The sequence below is a fragment of the Archocentrus centrarchus genome, chromosome 8 (assembly GCF_007364275.1).
Source record: "Archocentrus centrarchus isolate MPI-CPG fArcCen1 chromosome 8, fArcCen1, whole genome shotgun sequence".
NCBI classification, from domain to species: Eukaryota; Metazoa; Chordata; class Actinopteri; order Cichliformes; family Cichlidae; genus Archocentrus; species Archocentrus centrarchus.
In genome coordinates, this window is record NC_044353.1 from 7,785,101 (window position 1) to 7,808,812 (window position 23,712).

Here is a 23,712-nt window from a genome sequence, read left to right on the forward strand (position 1 = left end):
AAGTTGTGTTTCTGTGAAGTATTTATTCAATCCAGTGTAACAACAATGCAGAAAAAGAAAACAATAACTATTGTACTGCATGACATTCAGAAACCTTGAGGTTTCTGGAAATAAACAGCATGCTGATAATGCTCTTTTTCTATTTATTTGAAACGTCAGATTATGATTCTCTAGCTTTCATATAAATGCAATAAACAGAATATAAAAGCGGAGGCATATGCTTTCATTTTATCGTTTTTGGAACAGGTGGTCCTCTGTAGAAACACGCCTGAAACAAAAGCGCTTTGCGGGTTGTATCGTGTATTTACGGCACATTGCTTGTTTCTGACATCCCGCTGTACCGCCCATTACGGTAACAGCTGACGTCACTACAGCTTTGTCACGCCCATTGAGAAAAAAGAGAAAAAAAAAAGCGAGAGAGTGAAAGAGCAAGTTTACTCTGCTGGACTCCCGGAGGCTGTGGACCCATCCCCACCACACTCTCTACAGCAGCGGAGGAACAAACCTGTAGCACGTCCTTGAACTGTACTTAGAGGGGAAATTTCAGCTTTCTGGACCTTCTCCACCTGAAGAACAGCTGCCAGTGCTGAAGTTGGGGATAACCAGGTGAGGGGTTCAAACACAGGCGGCTAAATTCTGCAACAGCTAGCTAGGTTTGCCAGTAGGTGGCTGCCAACTTTTAGTTCAGATATATCCGGTAAATAATTTGCTTTGTATGCACAAGCTTAATGGACAAAGCTACTGTGTAGATATCAAGTATTTTTTTTAACGTTATTATGTGTTTCGAAGTTATGAGTGGCGTTGAAGTTCACTGATTTCCACAGTCTTTGCTTCCCATCAGTGATCGTGTTTTCCTGGCGCGGGCTGGCGTTCATTTCCTTGGGGGGTTGGGGCTCAAAAGCAGCCAAGGAGATACCAGCCTGAGCTAATTGTGTGTGTGTGTGTGTGTGTGTGTGTGTGTGTGTGTGTGTGTGTGTGTGTGTGTGTGTGTGTGTGTGTGTTTATGAAAGACAGAAGCTTTCATTCAGAGACTTGAAAAGGCTTTCTCTCAGCACAGCGCCCCCATTCTGAGCTAATGAAGTCCTGGAAGATGAGCTTCTGTGGGCGCTTAAGAGCCGCATGATGTTGCCAGTATCTGTCAGCAGCTCATTATTGAACAAGTGCATGTTTGTGTGTGAGTGTGTGTTCGTGCATTACCCACAGAGGATAGAAAAGGAGGAGGGTGAGCCTGTGTTTTTGAGCTCTGATTCAGACCTGATGTAGATGTGGTGAGCAGGGCACACCATTGAGTTTCATTGGTTGTGTGTGAGGGGAAAAGTCCCTGATTTCTAAGGAAGGGTAGTGATTGGCTATCATCACAGTTTCAGTGAGGATGTGGCTGGCTGTTTAAGGTTGAGCTGTGTGTGTGTCACTGCATGTTTACATTTAGCTTAACTCCAATGTTGCACTTTATATTCAGTTTCAGCTGTATGGTGCAGGTTTTTGTTTTTCAGCATGCCTTCATGTCCTGGGTCTCTTTTATTGTTCACTGCTTTATTCTATTCTTTGTCTTTTAATGAATCACCTCTCAAATGTACATATGATATTATTTTAGATATCAGCTAAAGTGGAATTAGAAATTATCAGCAATCATTTTATTTTATTATTATTATTTATAATAAATAACATTTTATTATTACATTTCATCCTCTGTCACTTCCCCTGACATGATGATTTATCAGTTTGTGCCAAAACTATGATAGATATCCTTGACCAGTAAAAACAAAGAGTAGAATATATTTCTGGGAATAATGGGCCTGTTTGTGATCAGCCTCAGTCCCACACCGAACCCAAAACACTCGGGATTTATCCTTTTTTTTTGAGGGTAGATCAAAATCTGACCATACTTTTCTGCGTTCATAATTTCATCAGTTTTGACAGGATCTCAAACACCACTGGCTGAAATGCCGCTCCAAACCATGACTGAACCTTCACCGTGTTTACAGATGGCTGCAGACACTCGCTGTTGTACCTCTCTCCTGACCTCCTCTGTCAGCCTCTTTGAACCAAAAATTTCAGATTTGGATTCATCCCTCATCACACCTGTTGCTTTTCACTGTAATGTGGCGTAGCTCGGCTTTTTCTCCCTGTTTCCCTTCCTTAAGAATGGCTTCTTGACTGAGACCATTTCAGTAGATGGATCAGCTGAATCACCACATGCATCTCTCATGTCCTGTGTCAGGGCTGTTCAATGCCCTGACACAGGACATGAGAGATGCAGGGAGTTTTGTTTGTTTTCTTTGTTTAGGCCGGCCACTTCTTTTGTCCTCCTTCTCCTTGGGTATCAGATGAAGGCTCGCTAGTGCTAATAGCACTAACAGTTACAAGGGCAAACTGGTGAAATTCCCAGCATGGCACAGTGCCGGGCGATCAGCCGCTGGCTAGACCTCTGGCGACATCATCCGAGTCAGCACTGGTTGGATTTGAAGAGTGCAAGTTTGGAAATGAAACAGCATGGCTGCCAGACTCACGTGGCTAGCTTGTCATCTTTGCTTGAGGCGTAATAATCACAGACAGAACTGTCAGTGGTTTGGTTGTCAGTATTGTAGGCACCAGCCTCTGACTGGGGATGAAAGACAGCATCTTGGGTCCTGCTTTTATTTGTGCTTTTATTTTTAGTATTTCACCCCCCGCGCCCAGCGTTGTTAGAGGAGTGGGAGTACTCTTCAGTATAATCACTGATATCCCTTAATTTAATTTTCTTAAGCTGAAAACCTGCCTGTAATTAGTTTGAACACAACACCAGTCTTGCCAACTGAGTGCTGAAGGACTGAACTGAGGCTAAAGTGGGGGTAACAAATGTATTCAGGGGGCACCCGGGTTGGCTCAGTGATGAAGCCGGTAACCACATACACATGCTGCGTTGCGGTGTGGGTTCGAGTTGCCCGCGTGTCTTCCTCCATATCTTTCCCCCCATTTCCTGTCTCCCTCCACTTATAATAAAAGCCGCTGTGGCCAAAAATGCAACAAAAAAAGAAATGTATTCAGGCAAACTGAGAACAATGAATGTTGGCAGTACAGATTGTAGAAGCTACCCTCAAACAATAACTGTGCTATAAGGCCACTTTAAAAGCTCACCAGGGTTTGTTTTTTTTTTTATGGTGGTGAATGCAGGAGTTAGAGCTTATTTGGAAGGCTTTGCATGTTGTTGTGCAATATGATCTGCTATAATAACCTCCCTTGTAACATGGCTGTAGGCAATAAATCACAGATGACCATGAGAGAGAGAGAGAGGTGTAAGTGAGGAGGGACCAAAGTATTTGGAAAACCAAACTTTACTGTAATATCTTTTTTTTCTCATTACAATCTTTGTCTTTGGGTTAGGGATCTCTCACCTTTTGGACAGGGCCAGTTGTTTCCACCCACTTCCAGTTTTTATGCTAAGCTAAGCTAAGCCAACCGGCTTTGAGGCAATTCTTCAAAATCTCAAACTAAACCAAACTTACACAAAAACAACAATCAAAGTGATTACCAATTATTTTCCTGTTGGTTTAGTAAATGATCACCGGACTGATGATTCATGTGTAAATGCAACAGCTTCAGTTATGCAACCATTGTGCGTTGTGTGTTTGTGCAGCAGAGTGCAGTAAAAAGTTATCATGGGTAAATGAAAGCATAGAGAGAAGCTGGGAGATAAAACTGGATGAGAAAACGGGATCAAAGGGAGCGAGTCGTGTTTTGTGGTCTGTGCTTATGCACAAGTCAAGTGCATGTGAGCCTGTTGTGTGCAGATACGTTTCCTGTTGTTTACCTTGGGGGCAAATTCCATTTAGAATAGGGAAAGATGACTGGAATGGCTCTTGTATGCATGCATGCATGCCACTTGCCACTCAGTGATACTTTGGGAAACTTTGTGTGTTGCCAAGAAGGAAGCACTTTGGAAAACTGGTGAATTGATCTTTTTTGAGATTTGCGTGTAAACACATGCTGTTTTTTAACTGTTTTTTTTTCTGAGACTCTTTCTAGGTTAGCGTGAGCCAAGTTAGCAATCATGACTGAAAATCCATTATGTTTCCATACACATAAGAGACAAAAGTCATACATAAAGTTGGTCAGTAATCAGATTTTTTTCCCTACTTTTTTAGGCAGACAAGTTGTCGCTGATGTTTAGTTTAATGCTGCACCCTGATAAGGTGTTTCCACTTTGTCCCAGCAGCTGGGCTGGTTGTGCAGTCAGAGGACGGTCTCTGAGACAATAGAGGACTCGCACAGACTTTTATGATCTTTCCTTTTGCACAGGTGCTCCCAGAAAACCCCATAAGATATTTGCATTCTTGACCAACAAAATCGAATGTCTCCAGTAGACAGTGTTGTTGGGTTTCTCTGGATTTTTCATAGTAATTCTCATCCGTATTATTTTTGTAAGAAACTAGCTGATAACTACAGTATGAGTTTTATCATAGTAGTGTGTGTTAACATAAACAAACAGAAGCGTTTGTCTTTTACTGTCAGCGTGGAAAAGAGTAGATCTGTATTTCTGTAAAACAGCACAAACTGTGGTCCAGGTTGAGCAAAGTGAAGTCGTAGTAATAGATTAGGTGTGCTTTCCAGCCTTTGATAGAACACTACCTCAGACACTGAATTTTTTTAATTAAACAGATGCCAATTATCAGAGAATCTCACACCTGCGTGTGTATAATAACCCTGAATGAGTTACCTGATAACAACAAACTGAAACGTAGTCACGTCAATATGTTTGATACATTTTCACACTACAAGCTGTCACGTTTGGAGCTGCTGATAATCTGACTATAACTTCAACAATGCAGATCTTACTTTAGCATACTCGTTTATACAAATACTGCATGTAGCAGTGTTTGCTAGCAGCTGGTGAATCAGTTTTTATTTTTTCCAACTCACTTTACATGTGGAAATTCCCCTTTGAGTTAAACAGAAACACCCTGGGTCACCATCACCTGTCACATGATGCCTGCCAAGTGCTGTCACCAGCACTGACTGCTGCAGGTTGGATGTCATCTGGAGCCACATTAGCGTTGTGCCAAACGCTCGATGGTAGTCAAGGCGATGGCAATACCGAGCCAGTCAAGGCCATTTTTATCTAATTTCCACAATGATGCTTTAACTTAATATCAGCATTAATGGGATTCATAATCAGTGGAATCTGACTCTGCAGATAATGCAGACACCTGCAACACAGATGTGTCTGAGTGCATGCACACAACTTCATGCCCGGGCTGCTGCATGCTTTGAAATTTGCGTGTCTGTGTGTGTGTGTGCGTGCAGTGGCAGTACTGACGTTGTCAAATGAGAGAAAGCAGAGGGAGGATATATTTTTGACTTCTGACTGCTGGTTTTCAAATTAGAGCATAATGTGACTGTGCATTTGCAGTGATACTCGTCTGCCTCGACTCTAAAATTTATTTTATTATTATTAATTGTGCCACTGGGCACACAGCAAACAACAAACTAGATGATATATTTGAACTGTAGGTTAACGCTAAAGAACATTTAGAGCCATCAAAGTTATGATTTAATACTGTTTTATCTGTTTAGCTTGTATCTGTCCACTTATGCTACATAGTTAAGGTAAAGCTAAATCAAACGTCTCTCTGTTTGGGTCCCACATTGGGTATTTTAGAGGGTGGAGAACGGTACCCTGATGGGTCCTCCTCCTCCTCTTATTCCCTGGCTGTGATGTTCAGGTTCCTTTTGTTTTGTAGCTGGATTTGGTCTGCAGTGAGTGACTCCTCCATCCCAGCATGCTCGTTCTAAAAACTGATAACAACACAGACGACAACACTGCCAGTGATCGGTGATACCACAGAGCCGTGATGGCTGCTGAGGGCTATAATACAAACATGTTTCACAACAGCCAGGCTTTCTTTGCATTAGCTGGCTTGACACAGCCTAAAACCCCTGTTGGAGATAATGGGTATCCCAGCAGTGGTTATCAACTTTATCTCTTAAGCAGGGCTTTCTGCTTCAGGCTCTGTGCACATTCACATAAAAATGGGTGTGTTGCGGGTCATGCGATTCTTCTTACGCACAAAATGATCAATATGAGTCCCGCTTACTCCATGATGATGATAAAATGGTGATTGAAAATATGAGATTTATAAAATTTGCGGAAGCAAATCCAGGGATGAAGCAGAAAGCAATTGCAGCGAAATTCCCCAAACTCTGATATTTTGAAGAATCGGATTTTATCTGACTTAGTCGGATAAAATTCCAGGGGCCGTTTGAATCCGACTTCGGCAATTTCTACTGTATAACATTTATTTTGTACATTCCCATGACAATATGGCGCTTCATTCAGTGGTTTATTAAGCTACGGCTTAACAACTTGCACTTGTAAAATGTTTTCTCCTAGCAGAGAATCTGTATTGAAGTTAAAACATGCTGTGAATAACAGATTCGATGAAAACACACCAACTTTAAACTAAAACTCTGAACATAACCTGCTCCCAACACAGTTATATGCTCAGCATAAATTACTGTAGGTAAAAACAGCCCCTTTCATGACACAAAAAACTCTGACTTTAAGCTCAACATAGCTCACTAACCCATTAATCTGGCTTCATAGTAAACCCCTCTGGACTATGTTTCAGATCACTGACCCAACCCACTCAGTATAAATCTTTATATACACACAGTCTATGTGTGGGACAACAAAATGCCATGAGTGATTGGAACAAGGTGCAGACAGCACCTTGTGTGTGGGCAACAATACCTAACCTTTGATATTTTTTTTAAATATCTATATATATGTTTTTTTGTTTTGTTTTTTTTTTTTTTTGGCATTGTCCACTTTAAAGGTGAGACTGTGGATTATGTAGCCTGGAACTGACCTCAACAACTATTCTCTCCTTTTCCCATTATTCTGCAAGTTGCTTCAGGAAGTGAGGCAATGGAGCCACTGGGAGCAAAGACAAGCTTTTTACCCACCTGGAAATGGGACATTGGTGTGAAGTGTAATGGCACATCAATGCACACCTAGCCAAAAAGCTGTTTTGACACACAGATTCAGTGACGATGTGTTTTGGTCTTTGTTTGGAAATTTCAGTCACAGCTAACCAGCTAGCCCCAGCCCTTCCCTTCCCCTGTTAACCTACCTGCAGACTGACCATCCAGTGTTGTGGTGGTCCTCTGTGCCTCCACAGAGCCTCTTACCCAACATTTGGACAGACTAGCGTCACTGAACTGCAGCTGTTGACTGAAGTCTTTCTTGTGCTCTGACTGTGAGCTGGAGCGCCGCTCAACTAGAACCTGCTTAGCAGGTAGAGAACTGGTCGGTGTGGCGCTACAGAGGCTGCAGCTGCCAGCTGCAGTCCACCCACAGGACAGTCATTAAATAGGCAGCTGATTTACATTTATTTATTTTTATTAACACTACCAGTTATGATCTTGCACACGACAATGTCACAAATTTTACGCATTACTTTCAGACTGATAAGGTTCTTATTTTAACGACTTAATTACACAAACATCCATCCATCCATTCTATTCTGCTTATCCTGTTCAGGGTTGTGGGGGGGCTGGAGCCTATCCCAGCTATCAAACATTTACATATACAGAAACGTATACAAAACCAAATGACAATTTAGGTCAATAATGGAATATTTATGCAGATGGGCGCCTTTCATATAGCACTTACATTTATTGTTTGTTTAGAGAGATCATGTTACATAGCAGAGATTTTCCTGGCTAAGAAGGGGCCATTGGGTGTGACTACACCAGTAAATACAATCAGTCGTTTGAGACTAGTGGCAACGAGTCTGTGTTACAATATTTGATAGAAATCTATGTGTTTCCCTGCTGTTTCTGACCATATGATAAACAAAAATGTCTGTGGCGTTTGAGTAAAGGCGGCCCCCCAAAAATTCCCTTGACAAGGAAAATGCATCCTGCAGGAAGCTGTAAACAGATATGTGTGTTGCACAGTTGAGCTGAGTGATGGTACCGCAGGCACAAGTCAGGATGCACAGGATCAGGTTGCACTGTTTGATTTGGTTTGGTGTATTTTGTTTGCTGTCTGCAGCAAGTGAAGTTTTACAAAAGTCTGTTTTTATTGTATTTATCCTTTTTGTATATGTACAATAAGGCTTCTAAACAAAAAACACACCTAATAAATACACACATTGTATCCATATTAACTGACATGCTTTAAAGTTTCACACTGGATATGCCAGTATGGGTCTAGGTCAGGACTTCATTAATCACACAAGGTGACAAATGAAAATGTGGCTCATGTCCAAACTGTCAGCAGCAATAACTGCAGGCTTCATTCAGAGGAAGCTGCATTACTCAGTGACCCCCACAAACTCCCCTCACTCTTTTGTTTTCCTCGTCTTTCTCACACGATCCGGCTCCAGACCAAACAACCAAACCTCCCCACATGAAGGCAGCTTTAAAAAAAGTGCTAAAACACAATCAGAAGCTCAGTTTGCAGTGTAGCAGTGGACACCTGTTATATTTTGCCTGTTAAACCTTAAAAATTTCAGCAGAAGCAGCAGAGTCCATACTTCCATTTTTTTTTTTTTTTTTTTTTTTTTTTTGCACATTTTAGCTTTAACTTTAACAAAGACAACAAAACAAAACCCACATGGTCTCTAAAATCTCAAGAAGAAGGTGAAACCAGTGCTACATTTGATCATTGCTCTTCTAGACAATGTGTGTTTGCTGGAAGTGCCTTCCTGGATAAATGTAGATGTTGTGACAAGTAATTTTATCTGCACAAATGATCATCAGGAATTATCTCCGTGTCGCGCATCTACCACATAGATGTCGGCTTCCTTGCTGGATCCTCTGGTAAATGGCACTGAATGATGTAAAATGAATGATTGTGGTAGAAAATGGGTTCACTGCAAAGTTCATTTCAACATTGTTATTAACTGCTGTGTAATTTAGCGATTGATGAGAGAGCCTTGTAAGCGGGCCAGGAGATGCAATTTTCAGTCTCTGTGCTCTTATTGTAGGCATAATTATTTTAATTGCTCATTGTTCATTTTGTGTATTGAGCACAGAGCTCTATAATGGCTCTGTATCCATCCAGGAGCTGATGATAGCGAACACTGAGAACCCCAAACTTCTCATATTTAAAGGATTTGCTGAAGTGAGTCTCATAATAACCTTTTCTTGAATTTCACAAGCAGAAGTAAATGAGGAAAGTCGACCATCTTTGCACATTAAGGCTGACAAACGTACTTGAACAAACATTTCATGGAAAAATATACTCCACTTCTTAATCAGGTGTTCAAAATTAGGTGCTGATGACTCAAACCACCTTTGGGAGTTTCAGGTAAAGGTGTCTTATTAAGCAGATAGGCGTTTAGGGTCTCTTGCTCTCTTTGCCACTGAAGTATGGGGTTTCATCATGCCAAAATCTAAAGAGCCCTCCAAGACCTTCACTCAGAAACGTTTGCAGATGCCTGTCAGTGTGGAGAAGGACATTCATTCAGCCCGAGAGCAGAGCGATACTTACCCACTTTTCTCAAACAGCAGTTGGTCCTAAATTAACAGTAAACATGTGGAGTTGCTACTCTTCTAGCCAGTTTGAAGGGGACAGGGCTCAGTGAGAAAAATGCAACTAATATCTGAAACATAATCAGTGTAACACTAAATACACGAAACTTATATAACTTTAACTTTCATTGTTGGTTATTTACTTTGATTTAGTGTCGTGATAGAGGAACATCCACGATTTGTAAAAGGGATTCAGTTATACATTTACCAGTTAGCTCACTCTGAGTGGTACTTTTTTATAGGTCGTATTAATCCAGCAGTATATGGTATCCTTTTGTTTGCCTCCATCAGTAACCGTTCAATCTGTGGGTCATTTATTTATATACACCAAGTCCTATAAAAAGCAAATTCCAGCCATATATTTAAATCCTCAGAATCACAACTATCTCAGCTTGTGTATATTAATAAATGCATTTACAAAATGTACCTTTTACACAAGTTAACTAATAGGAAAGCAAAATAATCTCCAATAAACTGATGAGAGGCATTACTGTATGTTGCAATCAGTCTGAACTGGGTTCCAGTGCAGTACGTTTCATCAGTGAGCCATGCTGTGGTGCATATCAGATAATTGGCCTGATGTCTTCTAATTTCAGTGTTGGCATTAGGTGGACTTTTTTTTTTTTTTTTTTTTTTTGTATTTTCAAAGTAATATATAACATGTTTCAATTAACTTAGTTTACCCAGGTCAGTTACCCAGGTCAGGCACAAACAAATAATAATAAAATGTTGGCCTCTCATTCCTTAAGGCATCTATCACCTTATGGAAATCTTGGCACCTCTTTCCATTTCTCCGGCAGTCTGTGCAGCCTAATGTCAACATTTTCCAGGTGATTCATGCTTTTAAGATAGACACAAGGAATGCCAGGAAGCTGAGTCCTTAATGAGGAAGAAAAATATTTACGCAGGGTGTTAAAAGTTCCCGGGTTTCTTACCCGGGTTTAAGGGTCAATCCTCAACACCACATTTCTCTGTAAAGGTCTTTTTTAAATTTCTTTCTTCAGATAAAAACTTTATCAAATCATTCTATAAAAATAGAAAGTTAGCCACCTTTATGGGCTTTTACTGAAGACTGGAAAAATTCAAATCGCACACAGCAGTGAAAGCATTTCCTCTGTCCGCTGATCGCACAGGCTGCTTCCTTTTTCCTGCTGTGTCTGGGAAATGGTGCTCAAACTGCAGCTATGAGACCCAGAGGAGAGGGTAGAGCTGTTAGGACGTGGGAATGAGAGAAGCAGTCTAAAGAAAAAGGTAGGAAAGCTGTTTAGGTACCCAGTGGAGTTTTCATGTAAATAAGCAGAAGTATAATCTGAGTTTGCAGACATGTGTACAGTACAAACACAATGAATACCTGCTTGTAAAAGGATTTCTGTGCAGCAGGACTATTGCTCAAAAACTCCACGGGCTATCTTTTAACTATGATGAACCCAAATTAGTAGTTTTTAATCACAGTCCTGGTCATTTTTCCTTTGGTGAAAGTCTAGGACCTCTTTGGTGTGTCCCAAAATACTTCAGGTAAACCCCTGGTTTTTGTCCAGCAGCAGAAAACGTGTTGGTTCATGGGCTATAACGCCACTGTCATTCCATGTTGGGCCCAAAATATAAACAAAAGCTGAAGAGGTGCGTCCTTGTGTACTGAGCGGCTCGTTTCTTTGTGTGCCCCAACATTAATTAATTTATTTTTTTGCTTCACTTAAAGTTAAGGAGCTGAATTTATGAGCTCAAAGATTAACAACGAAAGAGGAGTTTAAAGAAAATACTTGAATCAAAAGCGGCGTCGTGACTCCTCACCTGCTCTCGACTAGAAGAAACCACATGAATGAATCGCTGGTTCAAACGAGCCGCCGCTGTTGATTTCTGTCTAACAGTCCTCATCAATATACATGAGAGACGAGTACCTAAATCCCATTTTTTTTATTTAATATTAAAATGGTTTACTGATGAGCAAAAAATCTCATTTTTAGGTTGGTGTAATTGCTACATTTTCATTGTGCACCAAGGATGTTATAATGCTGTTAAATCAAGAAAATCCCTCATAATAAAATTAAAACTGCTGCAATTTTAGTGGGAACGTGTGTTGTGCTATAATATTTCTGTTCATAGTATAATTATGCTGATTGGGAGCATAAGTTTGTATTTTGGTGCTGAGCTAGTCTCTTTGCATATAAATATATCTGATATATCTGGAGGAAAAAGATGAGGGATTTTGGTGCTGGAAGCTTTTTGGTTTCTAGTTGCAGTCTGAGTTCTTTATTGAGTAATAACTTTAGAGCAGATATGTAACAGAAATCCAGAACCAGTCTGATTGACATTTTCAGATGCGTTTATTGCTTCAGGTGTGTTTCTGTATTGTTAGGCACATGCGTGGTCACTATGGGCTCTGAGAGATGGGAACACAGGGGATTGACATACAGCAGATTCCTGGGTTTACACAAATTCAAAAAGAGCTGGGCTCAGGTCTCTGGATGCTCCTCCTGTAACCAGGTGTGGAGCAGGACTCTGCTGACGGTCACAGTCATCCATTGACGCACGTGGCGGGGGTGAGTCATCGTCAAAGTGAGGGATCGGGACCATCTTTTGCTGTCACACACACAAGACACTTTTGGCCTCACACGCATACACAGTGCTGCAAACACACCCACCCACAGTGCCTTCATATACTCCCCTTAAGGTTGATGTGAGCCTTCAGCACAGGCTCTTACTGTTTCTAAAGCAGCTTCTGTCATCCTTTGTGTCCATGCATAGAGGTCTTCAATGAGAGGCCCGGAGGCATTTGCACGCACGCACGCACACACACACACACACACACACACACACACACACACACCCACACACACACACACACGTCTACTTTATTCATCTCGACTGCTTAAGGATGGAGATGCAACAATGGCTCGGCTCGGCCTCCATCAGCTGCAAAGGCTCAAGGTCCTCTTAGGCGTAGTAATGAAATGTCGCAGTGCAGATGTGAACATGTGACAGTGGTTGATGTCAGCTAGGAATCATTTTAACTCAGTGGGACCAATGCTGGGGTAGAACAGATCGCCACAATTTGAAGCCAGGTTCTTTGGCCTTTTGCCACTGCTTTCAGAGATTATGTGTCAAACACTAAGTCATTATTGATGGCTCAAATAAATCTCAAATTATTTGTATCCCATCATTTGAATGTGAGCCTCTATTTTAATGCAGCAGGTCTTTTGAAAATGGCCAAAATGAGGATGTCAGATGGAGGAGTATGAATCCCTGATTCAGAAGCAGTAAATTTAAAGGAGCACTTTAGCAGCTTGGAAGAGATTTTGTTCATACTTTTATTCCTTCACCAGGGTGGACAATAAATAAGTGTTTTTGTTTAGAGAGGAGAAAAAAGCTGAGCTGTTAAGTCATTGTAGCTAGGGATACAGGAGGCATTAGCTGACTGAAGGATTCAATATTGCTACCCCCGCTGGCACCAGAAATAATTTTTTTTTTTAAACTAATTAGTCCTGTTATCACTGTATAACACTGGTTACCTAACAGTACCGGTCCCCTGTCCCTGTGCTGATAATGGATGAAAAGTGGGAAGGATCAAACCAGCGAGGCAGCAGTATTATTGTGCACTAGTGGCGACACAGCATCAGTCAAATGTAAGCACCAAAGTAACCCAGCTAGTCTTAGATTTTAAGTAAAAGTTTAAATTAACTGCTGAACACTTTAACAATAACTTAACCTTGCAACTCAGCAGCAGCAGCTCCACAGTGTTGTTAGATCAGGTGGAAAAATGTTTTATCTAAATGTTGTATCTTGGGTCAGTCTTTTTAAACAGCTGCTTACAGCCCTGTTTTTCTACCATGTAACCGCATCACTAATCTCATCCACTGTTTGCTCTTTGTGTCATACGGAGTGTCGCTAGCGATGCTTGGAGCCATTTGTTTACATTTGAGTCTCGCACCTTGAGCTGCATCTCCTCTATTGTAGAATGGTTGTACTTGACAGTGTGTTTTTTGTTGTTTTTTTTTTGTTTGTTTGTTTTGCCAAATGGGTCCAAATACCTTATTGTATTGTTTCCACCTTTAGCAGGAACAGTTTTCCTGCATGTTGGGCATATGCATTAGAAGCCAGAGACAACACTACATTCATGTGCAGAGTCTTCCTGGAGGATTTGATAAATATGTCTTGCTGCGGTAGAACAGACATGACGTGTTGGTGGTGACGGCAAACTTTCCAGAGGCCAATCATTCACAAAGCTTTGTTTTTGCTGTCTCACCTTTAACAACAGGACTAAACCAGAAATGCTCCCACATAGTTGACTAGTTACAAATTACTGGAGAGTCGCCATGTTTAACAGCTCACTGAGCTCTGCGAGTGTCCTCTGGTGGCATTTTTGTGTAGTACAGTATCAATTTAATAGTAAGACCAGCTTTGATTGGTAAAAGGCATAGCTCTGAAGTGGTTTAAGTCATACCTGTCTGAGAGAAGTTTTAGAGTCAGTTTTGGAGGCTCAACTTCTTCATCTGCCCCCCTTTTATGTGGAGTTCCACAGGGTTCTGTTTTGGGGCCGATCCTTTTTTCTTTATATCTACTTCCCCTAGGATCAGTTTTGAGAAAAGATGGTATCTCCTTCCACTTCTACCCTGACGAATCTCAAATCTATCTGCCCCTGAGAGGAAACGATGGCAGTTCTCTGAAAATATTAATTGAATGTCTTAATGACATTAAAGCCTGGATGGCTTTAAATGTTTTACATTTTAACAAAAGCAAGACTGAGGTCATGATTCTTAGACCCAGTAGTTCAAGCAGTACTGCAAAATTGGACCTGGGCCCACTTGATCCTTATGTGAGGCCCGTGGTAAATAACCTTGGTGTGATAATAGACTGATCTAAAGATGGAGAAACAGATAAACTGTGGTGAGATCAGGCTTTTACCAACTGAGGCTTCTTTCTAAGGTCAAGCCCTTCTTATCTTTTAATAATTTTGAAAGAGTTATACAGCTTTTATTTCTACTAGACCTTACTACTGTAATTCCCTGTACATTGGTATAAACCAGTCCTCTCTCTCACGCCTTCAGCTGGTCCAGAATGCAGCCGCTCGCCTTCTTACTAGAACTCCTAAAACTGAGCATATCTCCCCTGTGCTGGCCTCCCTTCACTGGCTTCCTGTGCATTTTAGGATTGATTTTAAGATCTTATTGTTTTAAATCTCTAAATGGGCTGGCCCCATCATACTTCACCGAACTCCTAACACCTTATGTTTCTTCTAGGTCACCAAGATCTGCAGACCAGCTACTTCTCAGTGTTCCTAAAACTAGGCTTAAGAGCAGGGGGGACAGAGCTTTCTCAGCCATAGCCCCTAAACTATGGAACGAGTTGTCCCTTTGTTAGGTCAGCTTCTACTCTCCATGTTTTTAAAGTGCGACTTAAAACTTATTTTTATTCTTTGGCCTTCAAATCAGAGTGAGAGCTCTCTTTCTGAGCTGTTATATTGTTTTATAATCCTGTGATTTTTTTTTTTAGATATATTTTAGATGTGTGTGTGTGTTTGTGTTTGGTGTATTTATTTTATTTTATTTTCCATATGTACAGCACTTTGGTTAACTCTGTTATTTTTAAATGTGCTTCATAAATAAATTTGGTTTGGATTTGTTTTGTCAGGATTCTTTCTTATCCCTTACTTTAGAAAAGCAACATTGAATGTGGGTCAAGCTGCATTCCTGTTCTCTTGTTTCTGGTACATGCCCACAGTATGGCATCAGTCTTGCAACATAACTCTTAGCAAGAAAGCTAAATTATTCCTTTAAACAGCTTTTTATTGCCAAGTGCAGCTTTTAGGCAAAGCTAACGATAAAATGCTTCAATGTGGAGTTGAGAAACAAAGAAGTGACTGTCCTGTGTTCAGGTACCTGGAGAAGGTTGCTACCCACAGTAACAGTTCTCCACCCTGGGACTGTTTCTACAAAGTTCCTGCTAAGTTTGTGTCAGCTCTCTTTCCTTACTTTGCTGTGTGTCATCTTGTCCTCAATGACATTTCGTCTTTACTTTTTCCCCCCCGATGTGAACAAGGAACTGAGTGTACCTCTGAGGGAGACAAAGCAGTGGGTAAAGGAAAAAGACCAGGCACGGGGTTAAAAAGAGATGGAAAAACAAAATTCAAATTTTTACTTTCTCACACTTTTATCCAACTTTTCCAACCCTTTATTTACATCAGTCCTGTTCAGTATTGCCATCTGTGCTGGTTTGGCCTCAGGTTTGCAGATAGCCTGTTGTGTATTACTTGTTGTGTATTTTATTTTATTATTTTTGTTAATTTTCAGTTGATGGTAACATTTCATTTTCTTCCGTTCCATTTCCTGCTCTGGTATCTTGATTGGCTAAAAGGCGGATTGATTGTACTCGATGTGCTTATGGGTGCCGGATGTTTTCATAGAGGCTTTTAAAGCAGAGTTTCACATCCATCAGTCTCTCCACCTCATTCTGTGCTCCTGTGTCTGTGTTGGTCTGTTTCACTGGTATTTATGCCTCATCTAGAGTCAGCATGTCAGTGGGACGAGAGGTGGAGACTTAGATTCAACTGTTCGCCAAAGACTGAATGACTAAACAGTTATTCTGGTGCCAGCGCCTCACGATTATTTCCCAAACAAATCCATTTAGGTCCGATGAATCCAGGGCTTTCATAGACATAGGGCTTTGTCACTGTTCATCCTACCAGTTCCTCCAAATACCGTGTAACGAATTAAAATGTACTGTAACTAATGTACGCAGGACAATCCTGTGCAGCAGAAAATCACCAACTCTGAGGTCTCTCTGTAGGTGCAGCTCTAGATGATTAGATGTGGTCTTGAGGAGGATGTACCACTGAAACTCTAAACCAGTGTCATACAGTACAACAACCTCATCACACGGACACTGTTTATCACACCAAAATTAGCTATGTGTGTGCTTTGGCCTGACAGATGATGTCTGCATGATCCGTGTGTGTGTGTGTGGGTGGGGGTGTGTGTGTTGCTGGTATTTGCTTTGTCAGCAGGGTCTCTGTGTGGTGTGGTATTCAGAGAACTATCATGGAAAATTCCACTGGACATAGGCTTTATCTAGTGTGTGTGTGTGTGTGTGAGAGAGGGTGGGGGAGATGATAATAGAGTGGCTATTGTTTAAGTATGTATAGTGAGTAATGTGTGATTTTTGGACCCGGTCGACCTCTCGGTTGCTCTCGACAGTTTCCAACTTTGCTCTGATGTGAAAAGTCACCTTTTTGTTTTTTTTGTTTTAGCTGATGGGTTTTAAAACCAGGGGACTGCGCAGCATCTTTGATCTCGGGAAATTAGCAACAGCGTGATTTGTAGTGTTTGGTGAAACGTGCAAAAAATATGATCTTGGCCCTTTAACAACAGCATTCATAAGTAGTAAGACTTCACAAGCTAAATCTGGACTCGACCTTATCATCAACCTTCCTCGGGGTATTATCTCTTATCTGCCACTTTTTTTTCCCGTCCCTCTCCTCTCCTTCGAAGGATGCTCTCCTCTGTTCTTCCCCGCTGCTGTTCTCGGGCAGTTATGTTCTCTCCATGCTGTAAAGGATTTTTATGTTTTTCTATACAGATTTGCAGTTTCTTTGGGGAGGGGGGTGCCTTGGTCAGAGTGTAAACAGAAGCCTGATGTGTGTGTTGATGGCTGCGTGCTGTCCTGAGAGGCTGTGATTACATTAACCTCGTGTCTATTGAGTTAATGCGGATCAGACGCCGTGCTCGCTCTGCGCTGTGCTGCAAAACTGTAAAGTGTTTATAAAACTGCTGCCAGAGCGTGGAGCTGAGCAAACCTTGCTTGATAAATATACATCTACTCGTCAAATTATCAGAGATAAGAGACCTCAGTGCTCACAGAGCGCTTGTCAGGATTAGGAAGCTTCGTGCTGTAGTTCATTAGCAGCAAACCGCCCTGTGCTTTGTTTGGTTTTTCTGGTTTCTCTGCACACAGTTGTTACAGAGAGATATCAGTGGTTGTTTTCCAACCTTTCAGTAGCTATCATTCATCCTGATCTGATACAGAAACCAGATTCCACAGAGCTGAACAGGCATACAGCCTGCATCTGTTTTATCATTGTGCCAAACTGCTTCCTTATCAGTGCTGTTTTCTGTCCATTATGTGACATACAGGAAGATGCTGAACTTCTGATTTTGTTGTAATGCAAACTTTCTCGGTTTACTGTTTTTGCCAGTCCACAGTTAAATTTAGGCTTTCCTTTATAATGTTGCCTGAATGCATACAGCATAAAATAAATTCAAGCCCCATCGTCACCTCGGTGAGGCTGCACTTTGCCACAGCTTATGCTAGCTTTAGGACGTTAAAGTACAATGTGCAGTATGTTTGCAGGTAAACACGTTATCGCTTTATAAAAAAGATGCATCTGTAGCTGATGGTGTTATACTTTGTTCAAAAGTGTTTGATCTTGATACAAGTATCAAAGAGCTGGATGAAAGCTGAAAGGATCACTGAAGGTGACGCATACACTGCTCGGTCCAAGCATAGATGTATAAAAGTGTAGGATGTAGCTACCATGACGTTGCCCGTTGGTTTGTGAAGTGTCATTTTGAAGCCTTGCGATGAGCGTTTCCATCTTTACTGCAAAAAAAACAAACCCCAAAAAGTAAAACTGCTTCTATCGAGGATTCATAGAAGCATCCTTGAAGCGACTGGTTTAAACTGTCACTGGTCCAAAAACAGGCCGGCAGCTGGTTAGTCAACTTGTCAGCATATTTTCGTTTTACTGGCCCATTAGTTATGTTGAACCTGCACTAACCTTCACGTAGCCTCATTGCTCCACTCTGTGTGTCATCAAATTTACTGTTTGATTCTGTGCCTGTAGTGATTTTATTTTTTTGATCAGAGCTTTACTAAAAGTCCTTTTGTAACTTGACTAGCATCAGATAACCAAAATAATGAGCTAAAAGAAGATGAAGCACTCAATTTCTGTTCTTCCGCTACACACACTGAGTCCTGAGGACTTTTTAACAAGTGGGCTAACCTGTGTTGGTCCCTGTTTTTGGAAGGCTGAGCCACATTTATATGTGCACTGAAGTTCTTAACTTTTCTAGACCTTACCTGGCAGGGTTATAAAAACGCAAGTGTCCAGTGCAATCAGACATTAAACAGCTTTTGACCTCCCATCTCCCTACTACAGTCAGTGTGATGTCCAGTTGTGCCCATGTGAGAACAATGCAGGTAATTATCCGGTGGGCATCATGTGCCCTGCCTCCTGTGTGCTCTCTCCAGTCAGGTCCCTCACCTAAATAAAGGAGTGTGTGTGTGTGTGTGTGTGTGTGTGTGTGTGTGTGTGTGTGTGTGTGTGTGTGTGTTAAATGTGAGGCAACTTTGGGCAATGAGCTGACCTGCTTCTCCCCACACTGTCCAAAACTGATGTGTAAAAACACCGTCCTTGTTCTGTAGAATTACTGAAACACTGATGAGTCCACAAGCTCACCGTTTCTTTTCTTCTCTTTCAACAATACAGCTGTAATGGAAAGGAGAGTGGAGGCTTTCTTCTCTGCCTTCCACTAATTGGTTGACATACTGTAGTTGGTGATGTAATAGCTGATGTAAGTCCTGGGCTGAGGTGAATAAGGGCACTGCTGTCCTTCTCCGTGTCTGTCAGGTTGCATTGGCCTGTCATCAAACTTTGCCATGGTAATGAGATCATTGAGTGCCGTTTGAGTACTTTTTACTTTTTGGGTGTGGAGGCTGTTTTAAATTTTTTTTTAATTTTAAAAAAAGAACCTGGCTCAGACTGGCACGCTATCGTGTGTGTGTGTGTGTGTGTGTGTGTGTGTGTGTGTGTGTGTGTGTGTGTGTGTGCGTGCATGTGTGCGCGCTTATGCAATACATAGAGTGAGTTACATGTTCTTTGTGAGTATATTGTGTGATGTGCTCTAAACCTCTTCTCACCCTCCGTTCCTTTCTCCAGGTGTTTGTCACACTCTTCCGTGCTCCCTTTTGAGTCACCTCCATCCTCCCTCCCCGCCCTCTGACTCCGCCTCCTCCAACATGTCCTCTCAGGATGCTGCCATCAAAGGGTCGCGACCTGTGACCCCTCCACTGCTTTCTCCAAGATCCCCATGTTCCCCAGGTAAAGATGTACTTTTTAGCTACTTTTAGACAAAATGCACAACATGTTGTGTATCATCTTTCAGAGCAAAAACCATCATCATCCCTAAATGTGAATATCAAATCAACACTTTACTTTAGAGGGGGTAGGTTAGTACAAATACTTACGTACCCCTAAGTATTTGTACAGAGTAACCTGTCTAATGTCATGGCATGTGTGGTAATAAGGGTCTGATTTCCAACTGTAAAGTGTTTCATGTTGATACCTGATGCAGTAAAAGTAGCAAAGCACCAGCACAGTGATGTACCATACTCAGCTCTTAAAGTTATAGATAATTATGTCTGTGGGAAATATTCTTGCATAGGATTTGTGACTGCTGCATAGCAACAATGTGGCTGTACATGTATGTGAAAACCAGAAACATTTTATTTTGTAAAGCAGAGCTGCAGATGATGCGCTCCTTTTAGCTTCATCAAGTGATGACCTCAAACTCACACTGAGGCGGTTTAAAGCTGTGAACTAGCGTGGATGAGCGTCAGCATCTCTGAATCTGAGGCTTGTTTATTTATTATAATTTCTTTTTCCTGGTTTTGCGAGATGTATTACAGGCACAGAAAGTTTCCTTTCTTTAACCCCTGAACATACTGTAGTGTGAAATTTGTTGCAATGTAACACACTGGGGGTTTTTTTTTTCTCTCCCCTCCCTTCAGAATCACTGCAGCCTCCAGGCTGCAGACGCAGAGACCGCTCGCCTTCCCCCATGAGAGGCTACCTCATCCCCAGCCCTCTGCCCACACGCAGAAACAGGACCTGCTCAGCGTGAGGACACACACATGCACGCACACACACAGATTTAAACAAGATGAAACAACTTCACAAGTCATTGAAGCGAGTGTAATATTTGCTGCTATGTCTCCACTATAGTCAGTCTTGTTGCGTTCTTTAGTTACTGGTAAATAATCTCATGCTGGACGCTGCATCGTGATCAGTTTGTTAATCAGGCTGTCAGATTAGCATGTTCAGTGAGACCTTCTGTGTCAGCAGTGAAATAAACCACTGACAATGAAATCCTACCATCGCATGTGTGGGAACTTCTGATCAGTGCAGAAAACTTTGTCGTTGGAAGCAGTGCTGCTATTTCCCACCACAAAATGGATCAAGTTGAGCTCTACTACTGCTTGAATAGGCATAAACCAAATGAACAGCAAAGTTTTTCTAAATTATCTGCTTCTTTAATTAAAGATTGAAGCTATAAACTCATGCATAAGAATTTTTGTCGGGAGAAGATCATTTCGCCTCCTGCGGTGCATATCAGTGAGAAACAGGCTGATCTCTGAGCTTAAAACTCATAGTGGGCGCGCGCTAATGATTACACAGCTGAGAAAATTACAGGAAGATATCTAAATGTTTTCAACATTTATATTTCAGGTGGCCAGAAATCAGTTAATTCAGCCAATTTGTTGCTAAAACTCAGAGAGATCTGCTTCTGCTAACTCATCACGCTGCCCTGTGCTCACTTCGTCCATCCCTTTGTGTGTGTGATGTGCTCTCTGTGCAGGACGGCTCGTGCAGCAGAGGGTCCCGTGTTTACTGGCGTGTGTAAACATTTTTCCCGCTCCAAAGGCCATGGATTTATCACACCATCGGACGGGGGCGCCGACATCTTTGTCCACATCTCAGAGTAAGCGTGTGCGTCTGTGTGAGAAAGAGAGATCACTGGTATCAAACTTTGTCAGTGCTCTGTGTTGGAGTGAAGGGAAACGCAGCACGATGGCAGTAGCTGCGAGAGTGTGTGTAGGAGGACAGCAGAATATCTAATGACCCTTTTGTTTTCACCCACAGGCTTAAAACACATGGATGTTAGCAGTGCACACATGAACACACACTTAACACCTACATGCATATTAAAAAAAAAAAAAGAAACAGCTCATTGTCTGCTTTTGAACAGGACCCAATAAAATAGCTTAAAAAGCCTCTGAGTGACTCTGCCCCCTTGTTTCTCTGGAGAACGCGTGTTTGTCAAACATAACTGAGGTTATAAAGGTGCTCTGATAGCTTATCCTCAGCAAGAAGGCTTAATTGACACCATTTCTAAAACGCTTGAAGTATAAACCAAAAAAAAAAAAAAAAACCACAAGGATTTGCAAAATATTGAAATCCTGTATTTAAAAATGACAGTAAATGTTGAAACTGTAAAAAGAAAAAAAAGCACAGTGGATGTTAAACCAAACAGTGACGATGTGATTGAAGAGCAGATTCTCAGCTTTAATTACAGGGGTTGGACAAAGTTATTACATAAACTTTTGAGAAATTAAAGCCTTTTTTTTTTTTTTAACGTGGTCTCCTTTTGGATGATTGATACTAAAGCTGAAATTTTTTTTTATTAATTCTTCATAAATGAATCAGCTAAAATATCTGGCAATCTGAGGAGCTTCCAGTGCAAACCCATAAGAGAGTGAGCAGGAACACTGGGAGTGGCCCAATCAACAGTTTGGTAAATTCTGAAGCACACTGGTACTTCTTGCCAAGCTGGTAAGCCTGGCTTTGACATCCAATAACAACAACAATGGCGGATGGTTGTGCAGTGCTTTTCATGGTAAAGAAGGGTGTGTGAAGAGCACGGTTCAGGCATGCAATAATGCAATATTTTTGTTGAAGGACTCACATTAAAGTTGACTGTCTGCACTTTAAGCCCATGTAACATTAATATAAATGGATATTAAAACCACATATTATATATCTAAACTATGTCTGGCACAGCTTAAATACCACCAAATGTGTAATGTGTCAGGATTTGCGTATATATCGTGCTGTTAGGTGCTGCTGGGTGAATAATTACATGAGCGATGAGTCATGAGCATAGATATGAAAAATTAAACCACATGAAATGATTGTTGGTAATTTATGTGCACCTTGACAGTTCGTGGGAACAGCTCGAGCCTCTCGTGCATTAGAAGCTGAGAATTATCGAAAAACCTGCAGGCGTGTTAAAATAATGCTGTTCCTGAAGAAGGCACCTTCTCACTGTTAAATCAGTCCTTCTCTGGGAACGCCCTCATCGTTTCACAACAGGAAGTGATCATTTATCAAGTCCTCGTGCAAAAAGGTCTCTGCTGCTCAGGCTGAGCTTGTGTCACTGGTGCTTCTGCTATTAAACGTACCCAAATCTGAATTCACGCACAGCTAATCCAACATGTCTCTCACTCTCTCTCCTCCAGCATCGAGGGCGAGTACGTGCTGGTGGAAGGCGACGAAGTGAGCTACAAGGTGTGCTCCATCCCTCCTAAATATGAGAAGGTCCAGGCGGTGGAGGTGACCATAACCCATCTCAATCCTGGAACCAAACACGAGACCTGGTCGGGGCACACCGTCGACAGCTGAACCCTGACCCTCTCCGGGGTGGGCGGGGTCAACAAGATTGTGGCGGATGGTAGAAGTGAAGTAGAGAGAAGGGGGGGAAAAAAAAAACCAAAAAAAAACTAGGAGGGTTTGAAGGGGCCTGTTGATCTGAGTGGTGTGTGAATAGATTTGTGAATACAGTGGGTGAGGTGTTTATGCCAGGGAGACTTCACATTAGGTTTCTTGCTTTGAATTGTAACCCCCCACCCCCCATAATAAAAATTTGGGAGTAAGTTTGAAATTGGACAACAATTTCTATTTCCTGGAAATCTTCACAAAGATGCATTTGGAAGAGTTGAACTGGCTGGTACTGGAAGTACTGATGTGGCTCCAGCACTGTGGGGTTATTTTACAACTATACTGTGTGCCTACTTCTCTACACAGAGTTTACTCAGTTTGTGCCTGCCTACACCTATAATCTGTATTTGATCGTGTTTGGATGGCTATACAAGTGAATTAAACCACTTTTACCTGGTACACGTTAGTGTGGTGGTCATTTTTGTTTTTATATTTCAGTTATGGGAAAGTGATGTTCTTTCTTTCTTATGAATGGGGACCAAATTCAGGGGGCTGACACTCCCCAGCCTCTCGATCATTACAGGGTACCGGGGAGCAGAGCCTGTCCATCGGTCGAACCTCAGATTCAGGACGAACAGAGCGGTTTTTGTCCTGGTTGCAGAGCACCGGATCAGCTCTGTACTCGAGGGCAGGTGGGAGTA

At 41.7% G+C, this 23,712-nt stretch overlaps 1 protein-coding gene across 1 annotated transcript; it reads left to right on the forward strand.

Moving 5' to 3' along the window:
• The first annotated feature begins 419 nt into the window (after positions 1-419).
• On the forward strand, positions 420-23,470 carry carhsp1 (calcium regulated heat stable protein 1). Its single transcript, XM_030735894.1, has 5 exons — positions 420-606; positions 19,454-19,615; positions 20,305-20,413; positions 21,153-21,275; positions 22,813-23,470. The coding sequence occupies exons 2-5, from the start codon at positions 19,534-19,536 to the stop codon at positions 22,973-22,975; spliced, it is 477 nt and encodes a 158-aa protein (XP_030591754.1). The 5' UTR covers positions 420-606; positions 19,454-19,533; the 3' UTR covers positions 22,976-23,470.
• The last annotated feature ends 242 nt before the right edge of the window (positions 23,471-23,712 follow it).

Excerpts from the sequence above, each read along its gene's own strand:
- carhsp1 (XM_030735894.1), top strand. The coding sequence starts at position 19,534 with ATGTCCTCTCAGGATGCTGCCATCAAAGGGTCGCGACCTGTGACCCCT. Across the intron at positions 20,414-21,152 it reads AGAAACAGGACCTGCTCAGC|GACGGCTCGTGCAGCAGAGG; the intron begins GTGAGGACACAC and ends CTCTCTGTGCAG. Across the intron at positions 21,276-22,812 it reads ATCTTTGTCCACATCTCAGA|CATCGAGGGCGAGTACGTGC; the intron begins GTAAGCGTGTGC and ends TCTCTCCTCCAG.